Raw genomic sequence first — 25,122 nt, 5'->3', positions numbered from 1 at the left:
AGAGAGAGATCACAAGTAGATAGAGAGGCAGGCGGAGAGAGAGAGAGAGAGAGAAGCAGGCTCCGTGCTGAGTAGAGAGCCCGATGCGGGACTCGATCCCAGGACCTGAGATCATGACTTGAGCCAAAGGCAGTGGCTCAACCCACTGAGCCACCCAGGCGCCCCTATATATATATTTTTAAAGATTTAATTTATTTATTTATTTGAGTGAGAGACAGAGACAGAGACAGAGAGCAGGAGCAGGGGAGAGGGAGAAGCAGACTCCCCGCTGAGCAGGGAACCCAGCATGGGGCTTGATATCAGGACCCTGGGATCATGGCCGGAGCTGGGTTGATGGCAGATGTTTAACCCACTGAACCACCGAGGAGCCCTACTCTCTCTTTTTTACTTTTTAAAAAAGATTTTATTTATTTATTTATTTGAGAGAGAGAGAGAGAGAGAGAGAAAGCATGAAAAGGGGGAGAGTCAGAGGGAGAAGCAGACTCCCTGCTGAGCAGGGAGCCCAAGACGGGACTCGATGGGGGGACTCCAGGATCACTATCTGAGCCGAAGGCAGTCGCTTAACCAACTGAGCCACCCAGATGCCCCTCTCTCTTTTTTTAAGAGGAGATAGAATGTTGAATAGACTGCAAGGGAGCAGCAGGTAGGACAGCAGAGAAGAGGCTCTCTGCCTCCCTCTGTTTTTTAACATTCTCTGGCATTTTGAAAATGCCAGTTTGAAAAAGTAATGATCTTATAGTATTGGGTTTTAAAAAAAGGACTTTTGTTTATTGCAGCATTATTTGCAATGGCCAAATTATGGGAGCAACCCAAGTGTCTATTGATAAATGAATGGGTGAAGGACATGTGTATGTACACACACACACACACACACACACACACACACACACAATGGGATATTATTCTGCCATAAAAAAGAATAAAATCTTGCCATTTGCAACAAAATGGTTGGATCTAGAGAGTATAATTTTTTTGTTGTTGTTTTTAATTTTTTATTTATTTGACAGAGAGAGAGACAGTGAGAGAGGGAATACGAGCAGGGGGAGTGGAAGAGGCAGAAGCAGGCTTCCTGCTGAGCAGGGAGCCCAATGTGGGGCTCAATCCCAGGACCCCGAGATCATGACCCAAGCTGAAGGCAGATACTTAACCAACTGAGCCACCCAAGCACCCATGGAATTAAAATTTTTAAAAATAATGAAAATAAATAAGAATTTTTGGGGGGAGATTATGTCAGATTTTATATTTTTATAGTTAATGCCAAAGCTTAAAAATGATGATAGTAATAATTTTTTAAAGATTTATTTACTTATCTTGGGGGGGGCAGAGGGAGAGAGAGAAAGAATCTCAAGCAGACCCTGTTATTGACTGCAGAGCCCAACAATGTAAGGCTTGATTTCATGATCCTGAGATCATTACCTGAGCTGAAATCAATAGTCAGATTTTTTTTTTCCCCTAAAGATTTATTTATTATTTTTCTGAGGGGGAGAGAGAGAACACGCATAAGCAGGGGAGCGGCAGGCAGAGGGAAAAGCAGGCTCCTCAAAGAGCCTGATATGGGACTCAATTCCAGGATCCTGGGATCATGACCTGAGCTGAAGGCAGACGCTTAACCCACTGAGCCATGCAGGCATCCCAATAGTCAGATACCTAACCGACTGTGCCATCCAGGCACCCCAATAATAATAATGATAATAATAATAATAATAATAATAAATATATATAATTATTTAGGTTTTCATGCTCATTTTTGATTTTTTTTTTTTTAATGCTGCAAAATGGTGGTTGTATAAAAGCACGGGACAAGACCTATGGGCAGAAAGAGCTGCTGCTCATTCATGAACATTTAAGGAAAAATTATTTTGTGCCAGGACCTGTACAAGGTGGTGTAATGAAAGTAAACAATTATAGTCAGTTGCATGTTGGTAAATGTTTAACAACCTTCAGATTTACAGATTAATCCCAAATGCCTTGGGCCAGGGATGTCTATAGATTATGTTAGAAAGCCAGAGAAGGTTGTTTTAGGAGAGTCTTCCCTTTCTCCAATTCCTCATCTAACTCTCCTTCCCAGGAGCTCAAGATATTTTCCATTCTTTATCTATTCTTCTGTTCCTCAAATCAAAACCTCTTAACTTTCAGTATACCAAGAAAAATAGTCTTTACTATTTATAATCTGAGTCCAATGGACTCTATAATTTTTATATATTTATGAGTTATTTATACAAATTAGAGTAAAGGGATATTCAAAGCTGTTATAAAAAGAGTAAAGGAGTATAAAAAGAGTAAAAGAGTAAGCTTGTATAAAAAGAGTAAAGGCATAATGAAAAACAACTGTATTGGAAATTTAACTATCTAAATATAGCAAATCCCAATTTTTATTCCATATTTTCCTGGTTTTGTACACATATCCAAAATGGGCAATGTCCTCTGAATGCAACTGTGATGCATGAGTATGAACATACCCATCTTGCAAATAGTGACTGCAGATTTCAAACGCACCACTACTATATCCTAGCTAATTGTTACTTTTGGCTCTTCATGCATTTGTATCATCAAAAGAGAGGACTTGAAGACTTTTTTGAGATCTTTAAAGTCTCGTAATTTTGTTGAAAAGAGGACAGCCATCTTTTTTTTGCTCTGCAATTGCAAATTTTTTGTATTTTTAGTTTTAGGCCTGTTTTGCCTATGTCATATCATAGGCACTGCTACTGTACCTGGTACATAGTGTTCAGGAAATATTTGTTGCACTAAGTGAATAAACGAACTTTCACTTTTTTTTTTTTTTTTTTTTTTTTTTTAGGGGAGATGTAGTTTTGTGGTTTTAGGTATCAACCAGGGCCCTGCAGGAGGGGATGTCTTACCGGACGCCGCCCCCGCCCCACCGCGAGTTAAGTCTGAATGGCGACAGAAGTTCCTACTCTCGCCTGTGGCCCTCAGGGAGTGCGATCTGCCCTAGCTCCGTGGAAAGGGTTAACGCGCTCCAATTCCGCTGGGGCCACTCTCCCCTCTGGTGGTCCCCAACCCGGTCAGTTTCGATTGCCTCGCCCCCCAGGCTCCGTCACCGCCCCTTCCCTCCCCTCTCTCCTTCTCGTCTTCACCCTCTCGGCTCCGCCCGGGTGCCGCGCCCTCCGATTAGTTCGCTCATCCGATAGCCCCGCCCCGGCTCCGTGCACGCCCCTTCCCCTCCCCTCTCTGCTCCTAGTGCCCTATCCCCGCTGCATTCTGCCGGGTCCCGAACTCTCCCCTTGGTTTCCCCCGCGCGGTCGCCCCGCCCCTCCACCCCTTGACGTGGCAGAGGCGGCACCAGCCATGTTGGCCCGGCGGTGTACTGCGCGGAGGCCGGGGGCGGGGCGGCGCCGGCAGTGATTGCAGTGCCACGGTTGCTCTGGGTCGGCTGAGGGACCGATTTGGCAAGTTGGTGGCTGCGGCCGGCGCGGAACTCGTTTGGAAGCACTGGGGTAAGGACCGACTTCGGGTCTTCCTCCTCCCGGCTCCCGGGAGAGACCGCGGGCGCTCAGCGGAAAGCGGGGGAGGGGAAGCTGTGCTGCTGTGGGCCGGCAGGCGGGTGGGCCGGGGTCTCTTGGGGCTGGTGCCCGCTCTGCCCTCTTGGTGCTCCGGAACAGACGGGGGCACTGGCCGCAGCGACCGGCCGGCGAGGCTACCTTTGAATGCTGACCCCTTCACCCTCTCACCCAGCACTCCGCTTCGTTCTTCCGGGCCTGGGGGCCCGGGCCCCTCACCAAGCTCCCTTGGATAAGGTGCGAAAGATGGGAATCGGGTGAAAAACGGCAGTTCAGCATCTCGCCCAGCACCCACCCGCGACTCCCGGGCGACCTGCCTTCATCGCCCCAGCTTATCACTGCTTCTGGACACTTGGCTTCTCGGTTCATGCCTTCCCTGATCTGAAGTGCCCTAGACTTTGAACCCAGGTGACTTCGTCACAGGTAGTTCGGCCTTGGGAGTCGAAGAGGATAAAGGAGAATTAAGTGGCAGGTCAAGCTAACGCCCTAGGCCTCGATTACAAGTGGTGTGCAGTTTTCGGATCGGACCAGTCTTTTCTGTTGTGCTAGCGTTTTCCCGTTTTGGTGGGAAAGGAAAAGTACAGTCTACATGCAGTCTCTGGTCTATGTTGAATTCACGTGAATTTCCTCAACCACCCGGTAAAGCCGCGTATAACCAGACAAATTAACTTGGTTAAAATATGGATTTAAATATAAATGTTAAGTTTTCCATCTCTCCTTTTCCAGTAGTCTAACATCGTTTTGGAAGTCCATTTTTATTTGACTCATAGAGTTTTAGAGTTAGAAGGGGCCTTGTAATTTTTTAGCCTCAACCCCTCATCCTACCTGAGAAATTGAGGATCAGAGAAGTTAAGCTATTTGTTCAAGATTATAAATCTAGGCATGGAAAGCAGTTGAAAACACTTCATTGAGGATTTTACAACTGGAAAGTAGAGAGGCACACTTAATTGGTAAACACATCTGATTGGAAGAAATTCAGATTTTACTTGCAATTTAGGATATTTTTCACTTGGGATCTATAAAAGTGCTATAATTGGAATATTGCAAACTCCTGATTTTTATTGAATAGAAAAAGCTTTAAAAATACATGTGTTTGATATGGTAGGTTAAAGAGACATGATGTTTTGCTTCTTTGCTTTTAGTTATATCATGAGAAATTATTTAACTAAAGTAAGTTCTGCTGATTATATATAAGTTGTGCTGGGAAATGAGACTTTTTTTTTTTTAATATTTTATTTATTTGACAGAGGGAAATCACAACTAGGCAGAGACGCAGGCAGAGAGAGGGGAGGAAGCAGGCTCCCTGCGGAGCAGAGAGCCCGATTTGGGGCTCGATCCCAGGACCCTGGGATCATGACCTGAGCCGAAGGCAGAGACTTTAACCCACTGAGCCACCCAGGCGCCCCGGAAATGAGACATTTCTTTAGCATAGTCTTTTGTGTTTTGTACCACTTTAAAAAATATTATGACTACTATTTTATTTTTTATTTTTTTTTAAGATTTTATTTATTTATTAGTCAGAGAGAGTGAGCACAGGCAGACAGAGTAGCAGGCAGAGTCAGAGGGCAAAGCAGGCTCCCCGTCGGGCAAGGAGCCCAATGTGGGACTCGATCCCAAGACGCTGGGATCATGACCTGAGCCAAAGGCAGCAGCTTAACCAACTGAGCCACCCAGGTGTCCCCTATTTTATTTTTTTATGACTAGTATTTTAAATGTCCATCCTAATACAATGTCTGAATCATATTTATTTGGTTTAAACATAAGATTAGGGGACAGAGTGCTGATCAAATAATGCCATTTTATGAAAAGCTAGTTTGTGAAAGGAATTTATTTTCGATATGCCATTGTTGAATATGGGGTCCAGCGTGGAAAGGTTTGTACTAGAATTAGTGATTTTAAAATTGAGCAATTCCTACCTTGGAAAGGTGAGGGAAGTTGGGGAGGTGTTGTGCATGGCCGTGTAACTGGATCAGTTAAGAAGAAGAAGGTGGGACTTTTTCAAAATACTGCTGGAAAGTGAGAATGTACAAAATACAATAGATGTGATTTAGTAAACAAATGGGATCTTAGAGCAGAGAGGAAAAGGAAGGTAATTGTGCTCAGATAGCACACAGGTGATATTTAGTATATCATAATAAAAAGTAAGGATGTTACGATCCAGCCTGGTTACTTGTAGAAACTTAAACCTGGCTATTGTGTGTAAATGTCTTTATGTTAAATCTAATAGAGCCTTTCTCTACGAGGCTCTCTGATTGAATTGAGCCCTAATGTCCCAAGACCTAAAGGGTTCTTAGGATCCCTTTGGACTCTTGAACATTGTTGAGGATCCAAAACAAAAACCAAAAAACCCCAACTGCCCTCCTGCCCTGAAAAACCCACCCTGCCTTAATAGAAAACAGGTGGATTTTCATATTTACTTCTGCATTCAGTCTATTGTAATATGTTATTTTGCTTAAATTGTATGAAAGAAGTCTTGCCTTACATAGATACATAGTTGGAAAAAGGAGGAATATTTTAATAGCTTTTCCAGATAATTGTGCATATTCTTTTTTCATACTACACTACAACTTGACAGTTTTAATTCAGAAAGCAAGAGTTAATAGCAGTGTGAATACTGAAATCTTAGAAATGAACTTTTTGTACTCTCTTGCATTGAAATTCATTGTTCTGTCCTGCACTTTGAATGGATCTTTATCCATCATGATTTTGTAATATCATGAACTGATCGTTTGGGAGATTTGCCTCACTGAATAAAGTATATTTTCCAAATGTTGATATGTTTCATTATACAATAGAAAATTCACATTAGTATCACCACCGATCTTATCAGAAAAATCTTTACATATTAGCCGGCTGTGAAGCTCAGGGTCATGGACACAGGTTTTCAAAAATTTTGATATTTGCAGGGCACCTGGGTGGCTCAGTGGGTTAAGCATCTGCCTTCCGCTCCGGTCATAATCCCAGAACCCTGACATGGAGCCCGACATTGGACTTCTTGCTCAGCAGTGAGCCTGCTTTTCCCTCTCCCTCTGTCTGCCACTCTCCCTGCTTGTACACTTTCTGTGTCTTTATCTGTCAAATAAATAAATAAAATCTTAAACATTTTTTTTCTTTATATTTGCTTGAAAGCTCAGATTTTATCCTCGTTAATAACTACTGTCAGTTATTTTCCAGGTGACAGACTCACTTCATCAGTTGAGAAAATGTATGCCAAATACCTAAGTATTAGTTATGTAACATTTTTGAAGAATTGAGAAAATAGTCAAAACATTTTTTGTGATTTTATGGTTCAGATGAAAAGCCCTGATTGATCTAGTATTTTATTAGGTATTTTAATGCTTTTTGGGGATGTATTTTAATGCTTTTTGGGGATGCATTTTATTTTTTTTAATATTTAAACAATTTTTTAAAAAAGATTTTATTTCTTTGACAGATAGAGATCACAGGTAGGCAGAGAGGCAGGCAGAGGGAGAGGGGGAAGCAGGCTCCCGACTGAGCAGAGAGCCTGATGTGGGCAGGATCCTAGGACCCTGAGATCACGACCTGAGCTGAAGGTAGAGTTCAACCCACTGAACCACCCAGACACCCCTAAAATTTTTTTGATGATACATTTTAGATTACATAGATTCTATTATACATGCAAAAATGGAAAACTTCATTTGGTTTTTGTTCTGTAGAAATAATGGGAGGGATTCATAGTCTTGGAATTTATATTCATGTCTATAAGCTGTTGGTAAGAACGATTTCTCTACCAGAGGAGGTTGTTTCTTCTTTAAAACTGAGGTTGGCATCTAACTGTCCTCTGACTATTCCAGACCTTTGTTTTGCCATTATTTTTCAACATCTAATTTTTCTTGAAAACTTGTACTGTCCTTCTTGAATCTGGCTTCTGTATTAACCTTGAAGATTGGCTTTTCTAAACAGGTTTAGTTATTTTAGGATTCCTCTCTATCCCTTATCAATCTTTGAAAAATCTGTGTTTGCTTTTAATTAGCATATAGTTTTCTGGTTCTCTGTGAGATTCTGGTAGGAATACAGTGTTTAATTTTTTTTCTTTTTATATATGTGTGTGTGTATATATATATATATATTTAAAGATTTTATTTATTTATTTGATAGGCAGTGAGAGAGGGAACACAAGCAGGGGGAGAGGGAGAGGGAGAAGCAGTCTTCCCGCTGAGCAGGGTGCCCAATTGGGCGGGGGGTGCCCTTTCTAGGACACTGGGATCATGCTGAGCGAAAGGCAGATGCTTAACAACTGAGCCACCCAGGCGCCCCTAAGTTTTCTTTTTTTTTTTTTTTTTTAAAGATTTTATTTATTTATTTGACAGAGAGAGATCACAAGTAGAGAGGCGGGCAGAGAGAGAGAGAGAGGGGAGCAGGCTCCCCGCCGAGCGGAGAGCCCGATGCGGGACTCGATCCCAGGACCCTGAGATCATGACCTGAGCCAAAGGCAGCGGCTTAACCCACTGAGCCACCCAGGCACCCCTAAGTTTTCTTTTTTTAACAGAGATATATTTAATATAGAACATTCTTATGTCTTTTAAATAAAAGAAAATTCTTAGCTGCCAAGGAAGAGAAATACCTAGATTTGTTAAGCTTCGCTGTCATACTTATTAACAAAATCTATTTGAAAATGTTCCTAAAATTAAAATTATTATATTCAATATGCTTTTTTTAAATAATATCTTTTCTTCCCTCAGTTACACTTTAGAATCAGTTCTTTGTTCTGTTGTCATTCTTAGCAACTTCAGTATTCCTGTTGGCTCTTTGGCACCCTACCTTCCTAATTCTTCTGTTCTTGATATCTTTCATCTCTCCTTCAAATCTTTGGCCAACCACATAACAATTTAAACTCTCTATCCTCTCAGAACTTTAAATTTTACAATTTCCTTCCTTCACAAATCACTGTTGCAGTTTGAGAATGTGAGATAGAACTAACTTTTGCCTAGGTGGGAAGGCTGGCATTCTAGATAGGCAGTAAGAAGAGTAATGAGATGGAGATATGTCTTGATACTGGGCCCTAATGAGAGCGGAATCCTCCTTCTAATAAATTTAAGAGAGTATATTGAAATTGTATCAAATTTGAGTTTAAAATGCTCTCCTTGGGGCACCTGGATGGCTCAGTGGGTTAGGCCTCTGCCATCGGCTCAGGTTGTTATCCCAGGGTTCTGGGATCGAGCCCCTCATGGGGCTCTCTGCTCAGCAGGGAGCCTGCTTCCCCCTCTCTCTCTGCCTGCCTCTCTGCCTACTTGTGATCGCTCTTTCTGTCAAATAAATAAATACAATCTTAAAAAAAAAATAAAATGCTCTCCTAAGTTGGAATGTTAAAAATATTCTTCTTCTTTTTTTTTTTTAAGATTGTATTTATTTATTTGTCAGAGAGAGTGAGTACAGGCAGGCAGAGTGGCAGGCAGAGGCAGAGGGAGAAGCTGGCTCCCTGCAGAGCAAGGAGTCTGATGTGAGACTCCATCCCAGGATGCTGGGATCATGACCTGAGGCAAAGGCAGCTGCTTAACCGACTGAGCCACCCAGGCATCCCTAAAAATATTCTTAATTAAGTTTCTGCAAAAGAAGTCAAATGGCATATATAGAACACCACTTAGCAAGCATTTTATTTATTGTGCCACAAATGGTCCTATATTCGCACAGTAGAAAAATTTACCTGTCTCAAACAGAAGTACTCAGTTTTAGAAAAATGTTTTTGTTATGCACTGTTAAGCATTCTCTTCTAGCAGGTTTTGTGGAAGCTTGTCATCTTCTGGTTAGAAAACCATATGAGCTTTAGAATTTAATGTTTTTGATAATCTGTTCATTAGAATAATGTAAGTTAGAGGGCTAATACCGAAAACATAGGCTCTAAATTTCCCCCCATCTTTGACTTTCTTTCCTATACACCTTAAATAAATAGGACACCTATTATACTTTTTTTTTTTTTAAGAATGACTGAAAAAGGATGAAATACCTCTTACTGGACCTAATGAACACTTAGTTCTGTAGAGTCATTCATTTGTTATAAGGGAGGTTATTGTTGCTTGTTGATTTTTTTTCTGAGATTTCTCATTTTTCATGGATGAATATGGCTGAAAGTGGAAAAAAATACTTTAGTTTTTTAAGAGGATTTTTAGGGGCACCTAGGTGGCTCAGTCGGTTAAGTGTCTGTCTTCCGCTCAGGGTGTGATCCCAGTGTCAGGGCCCCCTGTTCAGCTGGGAGCCTGCTTCTCCCTCTCCTTCTGCCTGCTGCTCTCCCTGCTTGTGCTCTGTCTATCCAATAAATAAGTAAAATCTTAAAAAGAAGAAGATTTTTAAACATCTTTAATTTTGTCATAGAAATAAGCATCACGCACTACGATGACAACGTATTTGGAATTCATCCAACAAAATGAAGAACGAGATGGAGTCCGATTTAGTTGGAATGTTTGGCCATCAAGTCGACTGGAAGCTACAAGAATGGTTGTTCCAGTAGCAGCCCTATTTACACCACTGAAGGAGAGACCTGATTTACCACCTATTCAATATGAACCTGTTCTATGTAGTAGGACCACTTGCCGTGCAGTTTTGAATCCTTTATGGTAATTAAAATATATTGAAAAAACTAATGTTGCAATGCTATTTTAGATTATAGGTTCTTTCTTGTGCATTTATATGAAAGTGTTTGTTTTGTTATAGTTATTTTTTCAAATTAGGGTAATCAAATCCAAGGAGCTGTAAAATTGAAGAATATTTTAGTTGTAGTGAGTTGATAAGAGACCAAAGGTAAAATTATCACTATATGAACTGTTAGATCCTATCACTAGTATTGCTAGGTACTGGTGATGGCTGTGCATCATTAGACCCATCTTGTGTCATTAGAAAAGTCAAAATTGAGTGGTATGGTGTTTGAAAATGTTATGATTTTTTTTTTTTTTAAGATTTTATTTATTTGACAGAGATCACAAGTAGGCAGAGAAGCGGGCAGGGAAAGAGGAGCCTTAACCCACTGAGCCACCCAGGCGCGCCTGAAAATATTATGATTTCTTAATGCATAAACCAGAATATCAAGAATCATCTTTTATTCCTCTTTCCACCCTCTCGCCCCACTCAGTCCACTAGCAACTCTGAATCTGCCTCTGGAACATTACTGATTCTGTCTCTCATATTCAGTCTCTGCTAGTACATTCTACTTCACAGTATACCATCTTTTTTTCCGGACAATTTTCTGGCCACCCGGTTTCCATTCTTGTCTTTAGCAGTTTATTCTTTATCCAGAAGCTAAAGTGTTACAAATGGATATGAGATGATTAAAATCCTTTAATGGTGTCTTATAGACTGAAAATCCAAGCTGTTTGTCAAGACTTATGAAACCCTTTATCATCTAGCCTGTTATCTATATTTCTGCCTTCATCTTATCCATTTCCTTTATTCTTATCTACATTATACCTTACCCTCTTTCTGATCCTTGAACATACGAAATTTATTCCTACCTTTAAATTTGTGCAATAGCTATATATTCTGCCTGATTGCTCTGCCTGGATTGACTGGTTCCTTTTCATTTAGATCACATTTCAGTTGTTTATTTAAGAAGGCTTTCTTTTAAAGTACCCCTCCCAAACACATTCTCACACCCTGCTTTGTTATCTTTAATCTCTATTATCACTGTCTGAAAGTGTCTTCTGTATTTATGCACCTACTTTTCTATTGTATGTTTTTCTGTTCTAGATTATAAGCTCCGTGATAACAGAGACCTTTGATCTCTTGTTTACTGCTGTATTATCTGTACCTGGAATACATATAAAGTATTCAAGAAATATACTTCTGAATTAAATAAATGTTTTTTAGATTGAGTGTAGAAGTTACTAAATTACTTGAAGAAAAAAGGATTCTTAATTTTACTGATATTTGCTATGTATTGGTTTTAGAAGTAATAGCTTTTAAAGATCACTTTATTTGAATGTTTTCATGTTTCAGAAAAATTAATTTATTAAAATTAAGATCATTGTACAGTTGAACTGAAACATGAGCTCTGTTTTATCTTTTCTTAAAACAGTCAGGTGGATTATCGAGCAAAACTCTGGGCTTGCAACTTTTGTTATCAAAGGAATCAGGTAAGAAAACTCCCAATGTGGATGTTAATGCTTTGGTACTAACCTAAATATGTAGAAAAATGTGTATTTAAAAAAAAGATGAAATAAATTTTCATATGAAAAACACTTTTTAATAACTAAATGATCAGAAAATTATTTGCAGTTTAGAATTTCATTACTCTTTCTGGCAAGTAATTTTTTTTTTTAAATTAATTTATTTATTTTTATTTGCTTATTTACAGCATAACAGTGTTCATTGTTTTGGCATCACACCCAGTGCTCCATGCAGTACGTGCCCTCCCTATTACCCACCACCTGGTTCCTCAACCTCCCACCCCACCCCACCCCCTCCCGCCGCCCCTTCATAACCCTCTGGTTGTTTTTCAGAGTCCACAGTCTCTCATGGTTCATCTCCCCTTCCAGTTTCCCTCAACTCCCTCTCCTCTCCATCTCCCCATGTCCTCCATGTTATTTGTTATGCTCCACAAATAAGTGAGACCATATGATACTTGACTCTCTCTGCTTCTGGCAAGTAATTTTTAAAAATTTCTTTTTTTCCTCCATAGTTTCCACCTACGTATGCTGGTATATCTGAACTGAATCAACCTGCTGAGCTTTTACCTCAGTTTTCTAGCATTGAATATGTAGTTCTGGTAAGAGCACAAGAATAAATCCTTAAGAAAGTTTTAATTATCTAGTAATTTACTTTATACCAAAATAATTGTTAAATTCAGATGAATTAATGGGCATCATTCTTGATTTTTACATTGAATTGATGGAGCTTTTAAGAGGTAAGAACTGTCTTGGTCAATTTGATAAGATAATCTCTCTGTTGTAGTCATTTACTGGGTGGCCAGGATATTGGGTGATGGGATGATTTGCTATATTGAGTAGATCAATAAATAGTACAGAGTCAGTATTGCTGTGTAGTTGGAAGGTTAGTTCAGAAATAATTAAGTCAATATGATGCTAGAACCTGACGGTATATCTCAAAGTCTAATTAATAAAGTTACTCTTGCATTGGTCCTTGCTAAGAAAGTAATTTTTCTTCCCTTTCTGAAAGGCTTTACATAGTTGTTCACATATATAAGTATTAAAGTTATAATATTTTTTGTGAGTGTTGTAGAGAAAGCAGAATATGGATTTGTCCAGTCTACCTAGTTTCCAGGTCTCTTGCAGTCTGATTCAGGTTTAGATAATTATTTTATGAAAATCACCTTATTTTGTTTTTAAGTTTTATAGCTATTGTTTTCTTATTTTGAGAGAAATAAATACTTAGGATAATAAATACTTATATAGGAGATGAAGCCTCATGCAATTAAATGAAATTAAAAGCTTTTGAGATGAAGCCTCATGCAATTAAATGAAATTAAAAGCTTTTGAAACTATAAATAATGTTTGTAAATTTAGTTTTTCTCTTGATATGTCTTAGATGTCTCTGTGTGTATATAACTTGTTTCATTTCTGAAATAACTTAAGATTACATTGTATGAATGAACTGTAAATTATTTTTTTTGAACTGTAAATTATTTAGTCTCTACTAATTATCCTTGTGTATTGTGCTGAGTGTTAATACATTAACATTATCTTCTTATTATTGCAACATTTTTTAAAAGCGTGGTCCTCAGATGCCTTTGATATTCCTCTATGTGGTTGATACTTGCATGGAAGATGAAGATTTACAAGCCCTGAAAGAATCTATGCAGATGTCATTAAGTCTTTTACCACCTACAGCCTTGGTTGGACTTATTACTTTTGGGAGAATGGTACAGGTTCACGAACTTGGATGTGAGGGCATTTCAAAAAGCTACGTGTTCAGAGGAACAAAAGACCTGTCTGCCAAACAACTTCAGGTAAGCAGCAGGAATGGTAGCTTGAACCTTGTCTGTGGGCATCACTCCATAAATGTCTATACATGCATTCTGGTCAGAAGTTTGTAGAAAATATTTTTATAATAATGACTAATTGTATTATTATCATTGTATTACAAAGCCTTTAAATTTAATGTTGGTATCAGTTTTCCTTCAGTTGTCTGAAATTGTTAATTATACAGATTGAACCCCTCACTTTTAATGGTGAAACTGAAGGTATTTTGCTAGACATTTGAAGGGCTTATGGAATTCACGCTGAAGACTGAGGGAAAGCAACCACAGAATATTACCTTTTGCTTTTTGACATCTCATTAAACACCTTTTTTTTTTTTTAAGATTTTATTTATTTGTCAGAGAGAGAGAGCACAAGCAGAGGGAGTGGCAGGCAGAGGGAGAAGCAGGCTTCCTGCCAAGAAGGGAGCTCGATGTGGGACTCCATCGCAGGACTCTGGGATCGTGACTTGAGCCGAAGACACACGCTTAACTGACTGAGCTGCCCTGGTGTCCCATGACCCAAACACTTTTATTAGGTTTGGCAAAGGGAATATTTTAAGGCTTGAGGGTTATTAATGTATGAACTAAGAGTATATATTTTTTCATACACTAGGACATTTTTGTTTTGGGGGCAAATTGAAGCTTTTTTTCCAAGATAGGGAATTATGTGTGGCTTACTAGGATCATGTGGGGATATTTTTCAATATATATTTTTGCTTAGAGATTTTGCTAGACTCTAAGAGTGTGAGTGAACATGTGCTTGTATTGGGAGATTATTAAGAGGGTAAGATTGTTCACATAAGTATTTTGAAAAACTCTGTGATTCTGATACAACTCCCAGTTAAAAATAATTATCCTAGAAGATGATAGGTAAGCCTTGTACAAGGTAGACAGACATGAAGTCAGACTTTGGAGCATCCAGGTAGCCAAAATGAAAAAGAAAAGAAGATTTTAGGAGTGGATTTAAATGATTCTAATTTGAAGCTTGGCAGACTAGGGTAGTGGTGCGACAGTTAATTGAGATAGAAAATAGTGGAGAAATTTGCAGGTTTGGATGGGGAGGATAATGAACAGTGAATAAGATCATGAATAAGATTTGAGGAAGTGAAGAAAATCAGAGTCTGTTCTTTTTTTTTTTTTTTTTAAGATTTTATTTATTTATTTGACAGACAGAGATCACAAGTAGGCAGAGAGGCAGGCAGAGAGAGAGATGAGGAAGCAGGCTCCCCGAGGAGCAGAGAGCCTGACTCGGGGCTCAATCCCAGGACTCTGGGATCATGACCTGGGCCGAAGGCAGAGGCTTTAACCCATGAGCTACCCAGGCCCCTCTAGAGTCTGTTCTTTTAAGAGGTTTGTTGAAGGTAAGCTTAGCAATAGTGTGGGAACTTGAGAGAGGGAACTGAGGGACACTTGAATGTGTTCATACACAGGAGGGAAAGAGACTAAAGAGGGTGAGTGAAAGCAGAAGTGAGGTGAGGTTTCAGAAGAGGTGATAGGGATTCCTTCAGGAGCATAGGAAGCTATGCATAGGAAGTACCTTGGAGTGGAGGATCATTTGTTTTTATGAGACAGGAGAGAAAGGAGGCAAGTTTTAGTCTTTCTGTGCCTTAGTTTTTTTTCATTTGTAGAAGAGAGGTAATAATGGTATCTACCTTACTTCGTGGTCATGAAAATTAAATGGATTATGCCTGTAAGTATTTGCTGTTGTTTTTTTTTAACTGTAAGTTTTTTTTAAGTTGTTTAATGTTAACCTCTGATTGTAGAGTACATTTTACTTAAATTATATAATACATACGTAACACATAATATACGTCCTTTTTTGTAGCAGGCAATAAATGCCTACAGATTAATTTTTTTTCTCCATTAAAGTGTTTTTATTTTCCTTCTCTATTTTCTCAAAAAGAGCTTGGTCTTTGCTCCCCAAATAGTCCTGGATTTAAATCTTAAACTCTTCTAGTTGTGCAGTCTTGGTTTGAGCTCCTTGCTTGTTTTCTTATCCTCTGTGGAAAGGGATAAATACCTGTTTTACAAGGCTGTTATTAGTATTAAGTGAAGTAACATGAGAATACTCAGAATAGTATAAACTCTTACAGGGCTTTCCGGCAAAACCTGGATTAATATCTTGCTTTATCACTTACTAGTTGTGTAACCTTTAGCAGGTTATGTAGCCTTTCTGAGTTTCAGTTTTCATTTTTAAAGGAAGGATTAACAAATCTACTTCATTATTGTTCTGTGAAGAAATAGTGTATATAAGGAATTTGGCACAGAATCTAAGTTATTAGTAAAAAGTTGTTTTTCCTGCTAGGAGTATAGGAAATACTGTAGTACTAGTTCAGTATTTTTTCTTTTCAAATATTTAGGCTTTCTGATTTTCTGTTATATACTTTTATGCTATCACTTCATGACTAAGCATTTCTAAATTCAAGAAGACTTTAGTAAAATAATATTTTCATGTGTCTAAAAAGGAATTTTGTGCACATTTAAAATTCATAATGAAACTGGCAGTTGGTTAGGCAGCAGGTAAAAAATTAAGAAATATAGACATTCAAGGTATATGTGCTTTATAATCCCATTTATATGATTCTCGGTACCTCTCCTTTATAACATTTATTACACTTGCAATTTTATACTTTTTTAGGTATTGATTTTATTAACTGCTATTTATTTTACCAGATTTTAGTTTCATAAGGTCAGGGACTGTATATATTTTACTACCATTAGATTTTCTGGCACATAGCAGACACTTGAAATACAGTTGCTCAAAGGGGTGGATGAATAAAAGTTAAGAATACATTCAAGTTACCCAGTAACTTTTTGACTATTAATTAGAAAGAAAGTATTTCTGAGCTAGTATCCCTCTTTGCTTCTATAGTACCTTGTACTTTGCTCTCTTATTTTGATTATTTCATTGTATTGTTACTGTTTACCTGACAGTGTCCCCACCTGGACCTTTTGCTTTCTGAGGAAAGAGACTTTATGTTCTTTATTTTTATGTTCCTAACATAGCACCTTGCACATGTTAAGTAGTTGATACATCTTTGTAGGAGTAATTGAATGGATATCACAGAATCATCTCTTTACAGGAAATGCTGGGACTCTCTAAAGTACCCGTTACTCAAGCAACACGTGGTCCTCAGGTACAGCAGCCACCTCCTTCCAATAGGTAATAATTAAATATGGCAAAGTTAATTTTACAATTTGTGCAGCTCTTTTAAGCATCCCGTACCCTTAATTTGAACATAGACATTCAATGATACTATGTTGTTAAATATTCTTAGTAATATAAATACATTGCTTTAGTATATACTTCTAAAGAGGCAGAATCATGTCACCAAAATGGTTTCTCATCATTACAGTATTAAGGAGTTACTTTAGTTTTGATATTTTCTTGATCTTCTGTTTTTAAGTTCATAAAAACTTTTCTGGTTGAAGGCCGCCAAGCAAAAATAGGGCCTCAAGAGCTTTTCAGGGGTGCCTGGATGGCTCAGTCATTAGGAGTCTGCCTTCTGCTCAGTCCTGGGATTGAGCCCTACTCAGGCTCCCTGCTCGGCATGAAGCCTGCTTCTCCCTCTTCCACTCCCCCAGCTCGTGTTCCCTCTCTCCCTGTGTCTCTCTCTGTCAAGTGAATAAATAAAATCTTTAAAAAAAACCTTTCATTTTGCTTTTTTAGCCTTTGAGGTAGTTTTCCCTCTCTAAACTTACTAATCAGAGGTGGTATTACTAAAATTGAGTTGATGTATATTCTTATAATTATTTCAGTAGCTTTAAAACGTTCTCGACTGATAGATAAAAGATGCAGTCCTGATACTTGGTGTGAGAGAGTTTCTGTTATAGCAGTTGTACTCAGACTGTGGTTCTGAACCAGCAGATAGCATCACCTGGGAACTTATTTGAAATGCAAAGTCTTGGGCCCTACCCCTGACCTACTGAAACAAAGAAAATAAATCCTCCCACCAATTCTGATGCACACAAAAGTTAGAAAACCATTGGTCTCCTTTGCAACGACGTGGATGGAACTAGAGGGTATTATGCTGAGCAAAATAAGTCAATCAGAGAAAGAAAATTGTCATATGATCTCCCTGGTAGGAGGAACTTGAGAGGCAGGGTTGGGGGTTTGAGGGATAGGGAAGGAAAAAATGCAACAAGATGGGATCGGGAGGGAGACAAACCATAAGAGACTCTTAATCTCACAAAATAAACTGAAGGTTGCTGAGGGGCAAGGCGGGTATGGAGAGGGTGGTAGGGTTATGGACATTGGGGAGGGTATGTGCTATGGTGAGTGCTGTGAAGTGTGTAAATCTGGTGATTCACAGACCTGTACCCCTGGGGCTAATAATACATTATATGTTAATAAAAATAATCATAATACAAAAAAGGAAACCATTGGTCTGCTATGTATTCAAATTAATTTTTTCTATTTCTTTCTTTTTTTTTCCTTTTTAAGATTTTATTTATCTATGAGAGAAAGAACAGGTGAGGGCGGGAGGAGAGGGGAGAACAGAGGGAGAGAAAGAAGCAGGCTCCCAGCCGAGCATTTGATTATAGTGTTTCATTGGTCATCATAAGCCTATTCAATTTGAAGTTAATATGAGTTATTTTAATATGATGAACACCTGTCTCCTATTTCATAGAAAAGAGCTTAAACAGAGGCACCTGGGTGGCTCAGTCAGTTAAGCATCTGTCTTTCATTCAGGTCATGAACCTTCAGGCCCTGTGCCCAGCTTGATCTCAGGACCCCGGGATCATGACCTGAGCCAAAGGTAGATGCTTAACCCACTGCGCCACACAGGCACCCCATGCTTTTCTCTTTCTAAAAAAGTAGACAGCTTGGTTCTTAAACTCTTACCCACAAACATTTATAAATGACTTTATTTAATTTTGTTTTACAGATTTTTGCAGCCAGTACAGAAAATAGACATGAATCTCACAGATCTTTTGGGAGAACTGCAGCGAGACCCTTGGCCTGTACCACAGGGAAAGAGACCCTTGCGTTCCTCCGGAGTGGCACTCTCCATAGCTGTGGGACTACTTGAGGTAGTGATGATAGCTCTATATGTATATGTATGTGTATCAGTAATATGTACAAGGTAATGTTGAGTGAAAAAATCAAGTCATTAGGACAGCAAGTATATAATTATATTTGAAGTTGGACCTGCAGGGTATCCTTTTGTGTATAGAGAGGCACCTAGAAGGGTGTTTGTCCAAATATTAACAGTGGTAGAATAAGGGGAATTTTGCTTTTAAGTAGTATTTGAAAATTTTACACATCTCTTAGGCTTTATAATTATAGTTAGAACTTTATAATTATAAAAATGCTTTTTAAAATTGTGAAATGATACCAAATTTACAGAAAAGTTGTAAAGAACTTTTTTCTCCTTGAACTATTTAAGTTGCTAGTATGTTCTCAACCCCTTGAATACTTGAGTTGTATTTCCTATACATGAGGATATTTTCCTACCTAACCCAATACAATTAAGAAAATCAGAGTATTAACACTGATACATTACTACCACCTAATTTTCAGACCTCATTAAATTATTTCAATAATTTCTTTTACAAAAGAGATATATAGTTCAGAGACATGTATTTAGTGGTATGTCCATTTAGTCCGGTGCAGTTCCTCACCTTTTCTTTTACTTTCATGACCTTGATGCTTTGGAAGATTCAGTCCAGTTATTTCATGGATTCTCTCAAATGAGGTTTGCTTTGATGTATCCTCACAATTGGATTCAGGTCTTGCATGATTGGCAGGAATATCAGAGAAATAATGCTGTGTTCTCATTACACCCTATGAAGTGACCCATGATTTTCATTTGCCCCATTCAAGGTGATATAATTACCACGATCACTTACTAAGATTGTGTCTGCAGGTTTCTCCACTGTAGCATTACTTTTAAAATTTCTCCTCCTTTTGTAATTAATAAACATTAAATGGTCAGGAACTTTGAAACCATGCAAGTATCCCATTCTTCATCAAACTTTCAATTTATTTATTGATACCATTATGGAGTTTACATCTCCTTCTCTCTGTGTATAGTTACTCTACTTTGTCCCATAATTAGAAAAATTTATATAATCATTTTAGAAATGCTTTTATTTGCAATTTTCTTAGTCAGTTACTGGACAAAAATACAGAGCACATTTTTCATGTTATGTTACAGCTTCAGAAAAGAAAGAAATGACAACTTTTGTTATCTATTGTGTTTGCATTCCTCAAAATTTCTGGTCTACTGACTGCAGTCTTTATTTTAAAAATAATACCATTTTTTCTCACGTCACTGGTACCTTGGTAGGAAGGAGAGGTAGATTGGAGTACTTAGTCCATCATTTTGAACTAGAAACATAAGCTGTGCTTATGTTTTAAACATAAAAAGTAAAACAACAACAACAAAAAAATAGAAGATGCGCTCTTGGGGCACCTGGGTGGCTCAATGGGTTAAGCCTCTGCCTTCAGCTCAGGTTATGATCTTAGGGTCCTGGGATCGAGCTCCACATCGGGCTCTCTTCTCAGCAGGGAGCCTGCTTCCCCCCTCTCTCTTCCTGTTTTTCCCTCTCTCTCTGCCTGCTTCTCTGCCTACTTGTGATCTCTCTCTGTCAAATGAATAAATAAAATCTTAAAAAAGAAGAAAAAGAAGATGCTTTCTTTCACTCTTTCTTTACTCCTCCCAGTCAGGCTTTAAGTAAGTAGGAGAAGCATCCTTGTTTAGAGAGATCAGGTTTATAGATTATTTTAAAGTTAGGAAGACACTATTGTTTAGGATAGGATTTCGAAAGAAAGGTATTCAAATAAATACCTTGTTTTTAAATTTCACTTTACAACATTTGGTTATTTCCTGGAAAATAATATGCTTTCCTGTTTTATAGAAAGAATATATCAAAATTCACTTTTAGAAATGTATGTACTTGCATTTTCTTTTAAATTCTTTTGACAAGTTACTTTTTTTCCAATAGTGTACTTTTCCCAACACTGGTGCTCGTATCATGATGTTCATTGGTGGTCCTGCCACTCAGGGGCCCGGAATGGTGGTTGGTGATGAACTGAAGACACCTATAAGATCATGGCATGACATTGAAAAAGACAATGCCAAATATGTTAAAAAGGGAACTAAGGTAATTTTGGTTTTTAAGCCTTTTTGCTTTAGTAGAAAAATTCATTTTATGGAAGAGGAAGTATACAAATACTTGATGATAAGTAATCTGATACTGTGAAGTCTGATATTGTTACCACTATTCAGAATTGGAGAAATAGTGTTTTTTTTCTTGATAATTTTTCTGGTTTTAAATATTTAAAGACTTAGTGGCACCAGTAAGTATCTCTTTAAAGAATATTCTAGAGAGAAGCTCTGTGTGCCTTTTAAAATATTCATTTTAAAGAATATCCAGCCTGCTTTGGAAAAATTCCTTGCATTTTCCTTTTTCATTTCCAAGAGGCTGTCTTGTAGATACAGATATTGTTCATAGCATGAAAAGTCCCTAGTTTTCTTATGAGTTGTTTTCTGTTCATGTTACTTCAATTTTATTTGGGTTTGTGGCAATATATTCTCACTTTTGACTGTGGACTCCCTTGAATTGGTTTTGCTGTTAATGTCCCTTTTTAAAAAAGAAATTCTCTGGAGTTCACAATTTTATTTTAGTTTTGCTGTATTATCTCTTTTCTTTTTGGTAGTCATTATATATAACATTTTTTAAAGTATAATAACATGATTTTTGTCACTATTACTGGATGCTTTTTTCCTGCTACCTAATTTCCCTTTTGAGCTTGGAATTTTTATTAGAGCTTCAAAAAGTATTTCTTTTATTTGTTTATCTAATAGCTTTTGTTACTGTCTTTCTGTACTTGATGTTTTCGTTGCCTGGATGTGGATTTAGCCAGGAAAACCAGTTCTGTGTTCTACTATGTTCATGTATGAAGAGCAAGCTATTTGGTATGCCTTTTCTCCAAAGTTAGCTTCATTTAGGAGTATATTTAGGAAGAATTCTTAAAATGTGGAAGTGTCACACTTATAGAAGTTATTATATCACTTTATGAATAATTTTTTATCATAGAAAATTAAATTAGAACATCACATTTAAATTATGGATTATTCTTTTAGAATTTTTAATGTTATTTTGATCTCTTTATGGAAAATGATTTATAGGATGGTTAAGTTTATGCATTGCTTTGATTTGATTAAAACATTTTTTTTGTAGCATTTTGAAGCATTGGCTAATCGAGCTGCTACGACTGGTCATGTTATCGATATCTATGCATGTGCGTTAGATCAGACAGGTCTCCTGGAGATGAAATGCTGCCCCAACCTTACTGGGTATGTATTTGCAATTATATAAAAAACCATACTGGTTATGGTTTTTGCAATTATAGACTGATAATTACAGTTTACAAATATAAGCCAATAATGACAGTTTAGGAAAAACAGTCATCATCCTGCCACTCCAGGACAACAATTAACAGTTTTTGATACTCCTTTCAGTAAAGCTCACTTTAAATTTTTTCCGAAATTCAGTTATAAAGGCACAAGTTCTGTTTGAAAAGCTGTCTTGATATCGTGCATTGTTTTATTATTGTAGCAGCTTTTTTTTTAAAAAGATTTTATTTATTTATTTGACAGACAGAGATCACAAGTAGGCAGAGAGGCAGGTGGCGGGGGGGAAGCAGGCTCCCCCCCAAGCAGAGAGCCCGACGCAAGACTCGATTCCAGGACCCTGAGATCATGACCCGATTTGAAGGCAGAGGCCCAACCTCCTGAGCCAACCAGGCCCCCCTGTAGTAGCTTTTTGAGATATAATTCACAAACCATAAAATTTCCCATTTAAAGCTTACAATTTAATGTTTGGTTTTGGTTATTCTCAGGTCGAGCAACCATCACAAACAAAACAAAAAGTTTTGTTTCAGAACATTTATGTTACCCCACAAAGTAGCTCTGTACACATTAGCAGTCATTTCCCTTTCCTGTGTACTTGTTCTCCCTCCCTGCCCCCCCACCATGCTCCTCAGCCTGGACCACTAATCTACTCTCTTTCTAGATTTGCCTGTTCTTGATCTTAGGGGGAAACTATTTCATCTTTCACCATTAAGTGTGATGTTAGCCATGGGGTTTTGTAGATATGTTTATCAGGTTGAAGAATTTTCTGTCCTTAGTTGAGATTTTTTTCATTAAGGGTGTTAGATTTGTAGCTGGAGTGGGGTAAGTGAGAAGGACAGATTGTGAGGGTCTTTTGACTGTTGTAAGGCTTCAGATTTTACTTTGAGTGAGATGCAAAGTCATTGGAGAGTTTTCAGTTGAGGTGTGATATGATCTGATGTAATGTTTTAAAGGGACCATTTGACTTCAGTTGTCTACAGTAGAGACATATAGGGATACAGGAATACCAAGTGGTGGCTGAGAAGTGGTTGGATTTTGGGTATATTTAGAAGGTAGAAGATTTGCTGATAGGTTGGATCTGGGGTTTGGGAAAATCAGAGGGAGTGTACTGGAAGGATTGCCCTTTGTTGAATAAGACTGTGGAAAAAGAGTATTTGGGAAGAAGATTGGGAGTTCAGTTCTGAATATGTTTGGTTTCAGATGCTATTTGACATCCATGAGGAGGTATTGGGTAGGCAGTCAGATACTACAACATAGAGTGCAGGAGATAGGTCTGGGCTGGAGATAAAAATGTGGGAACTGTCAGAATTTTGGTGTTTCTTTTTTTTTTTTAATAGCAATAAAAATGGTAGGATTGTAAGATTTTGCAATTTTACACCACAAAGATCACTGGTGACCTTCCTAAGAGCAGTGAAAGTTGACTTAGAGTGAACTAGAAGAATAGGAAGACAGGATTGGTAACAGCTGGTATAGATTACAACTTTTCAAACTTTCACGTATGTAGGTCTGCTGGGTATCTAGTTTACGGATTCTGGATTTACTGTGCGTGGGATGAGACTTGGAATTCTGCTTTTCATACAAAATCCTTGGTGATGCCAATATTGCTGGACCAGGGGCCACACTGAGTAGTTAAAGATATAGATAGCTCTTTCATAGTGTTTTGCTGTAAGGGGGGAAAAATTAGTGGCGTGGCGTAAGTTGTCCTTAATGTTTTATGCACTACCAGGTTTAGTAATAATGGAACATCATAGATGACATGTTTGTTGAAATAGAAAGTCTGAAAGAATTTATATGCTGCTATTGGAATTAAAATGTTAAGTTGTTAAGTCTTCTAGATAAAGGTCAGCATACAAAATTCAACTATATTTTTGTATACTGGTGACAAACATAGAGAAAACAGCATTTACAAAGGTATAATATAGGAGCGTCTGGGTGGCTCAGTGTCCGCCTTCAGCTCGAGTCATGATCCCAGAGTCTTGGGATCCAAGCCTCATGTCTGCCTCCCTGCTCAGCAGGGAGTCTGCCTCTCCTTGCCCATCTCCCTCTCCCCCAGCTCATGCTCTCTCTTATGTGCACATGCTCTCTCACTCTCAAATAAATAAACAAAATCTTTAAAAAAAGGATGTATAGTAGCATCAGAGATAACATAAATCAAGAGTTTCATAGTATCAAAAATAAAATTATCTTTAATTAATTATACCATAGCAGTTTTATTCTTTGGCCTATTTTAAATTTTGATTATATTTTGTTTTAAAGCTACTTAAAGTATTTTAAAAATGTGAGGAAATATATGTAAATATTTGTATGCATGTGAGTATATGAGTGTGTGTATCCTCTTTTTGTATGAGAAGCAGAAAATTGTACATCTTTACCAACTTTGCATTTTCACTTATACCCTACAAAGTGGTCTGTAGGAGTTTATTACCTCATTGTGTGGATGTACCATATTTTATTCAACTAGTCTTTAATAGATGATCATCCAGATTGTTATCTGGAGTGTTTCCAATCTTTTATTACTAGAAATAGTGAATACTCTTGTGCGTATATTCTTCTTTTGTTTTTGTTTTCCAGAATATCTTTGGGATAGATTCCCAATAGTGGGTTGGCTAGAGTAAAGAGAAAACACATAGGTAATTTTGTTAGATATTGTCAAATTCTCCTGCATTCAGGTTCCATCGTTTTGTACTCCCATCTGTGTTTCCATAGTCTCATCAACAGAATGTTGTCAAACTGTGATTTTTGCTGATCTGTTAGAACAAATGGTATCTCAGAATTATTTTTGAGTTAATGTTTTTTAAAACTTAAAAAAAATTAAAATAGGTATATGCTTACTGAAAAAAATTAAGCAGTATATAAGAGCTTAAAGTAAAAATGGTCCTTCAGTCTCCTAGTCTCACTGAGTGTGATCCTGTTAAGTTTGATGTGATATACACAGGGACAGTATATGCAAATATATACATACACAGGAATATATTTGTTTTTAAGAATGAGAACGTGTCCTGTAAACTGTCAGGTATCTTCACCAGTATGGAGAACTGGGTGGCTGGAATGGGAGAGATGTATTTGCTACCATGCACCATTTTGTACCTTTTGAATTTTGTAATGTGTGGCTGTATTATCTGTTTATAAAGGAATTTTGGTAAATTACTGAGGACCAATGCAAGTGTTAGGGGCACTCAGATACCCTCGGGATTGAGATTATTTGTGGGGTGAAGATAGTCTCATATATTTGAGTGTTTTTAAAATTGATGATGATATAGCACATTTTGGAAAGTATCTTCAAAATTTGTTGGTAGTGCTGAGAGGTAATTTA

At 37.9% G+C, this 25,122-nt stretch overlaps 1 protein-coding gene across 1 annotated transcript in view; it reads left to right on the top strand.

The window, feature by feature from the left end:
* Nucleotides 1–3,295: 3,295 nt before the first annotated feature.
* SEC23A (SEC23 homolog A, COPII coat complex component) overlaps nt 3,296–25,122 on the top strand; it is a 64,364-nt gene continuing 42,537 nt past the window's right edge. The window contains exons 1-9 of the mRNA XM_046008801.1: nt 3,296–3,455; nt 9,849–10,090; nt 11,545–11,602; nt 12,148–12,234; nt 13,198–13,434; nt 16,530–16,609; nt 18,336–18,480; nt 20,398–20,556; nt 21,637–21,752. Coding sequence (XP_045864757.1) covers nt 9,870–10,090; nt 11,545–11,602; nt 12,148–12,234; nt 13,198–13,434; nt 16,530–16,609; nt 18,336–18,480; nt 20,398–20,556; nt 21,637–21,752 — 1,103 coding nt within the window. The 5' untranslated portion in view covers nt 3,296–3,455; nt 9,849–9,869. The remainder of the gene's footprint in view (nt 3,456–9,848; nt 10,091–11,544; nt 11,603–12,147; nt 12,235–13,197; nt 13,435–16,529; nt 16,610–18,335; nt 18,481–20,397; nt 20,557–21,636; nt 21,753–25,122) is intronic.

The sequence above is a fragment of the Meles meles genome, chromosome 6 (genome assembly GCF_922984935.1).
Source record: "Meles meles chromosome 6, mMelMel3.1 paternal haplotype, whole genome shotgun sequence".
Lineage (NCBI taxonomy): Eukaryota > Metazoa > Chordata > Mammalia > Carnivora > Mustelidae > Meles > Meles meles.
Note: the sequence above shows the minus strand (reverse complement) of the source record. Positions and strands in the feature narration are given on the sequence as shown.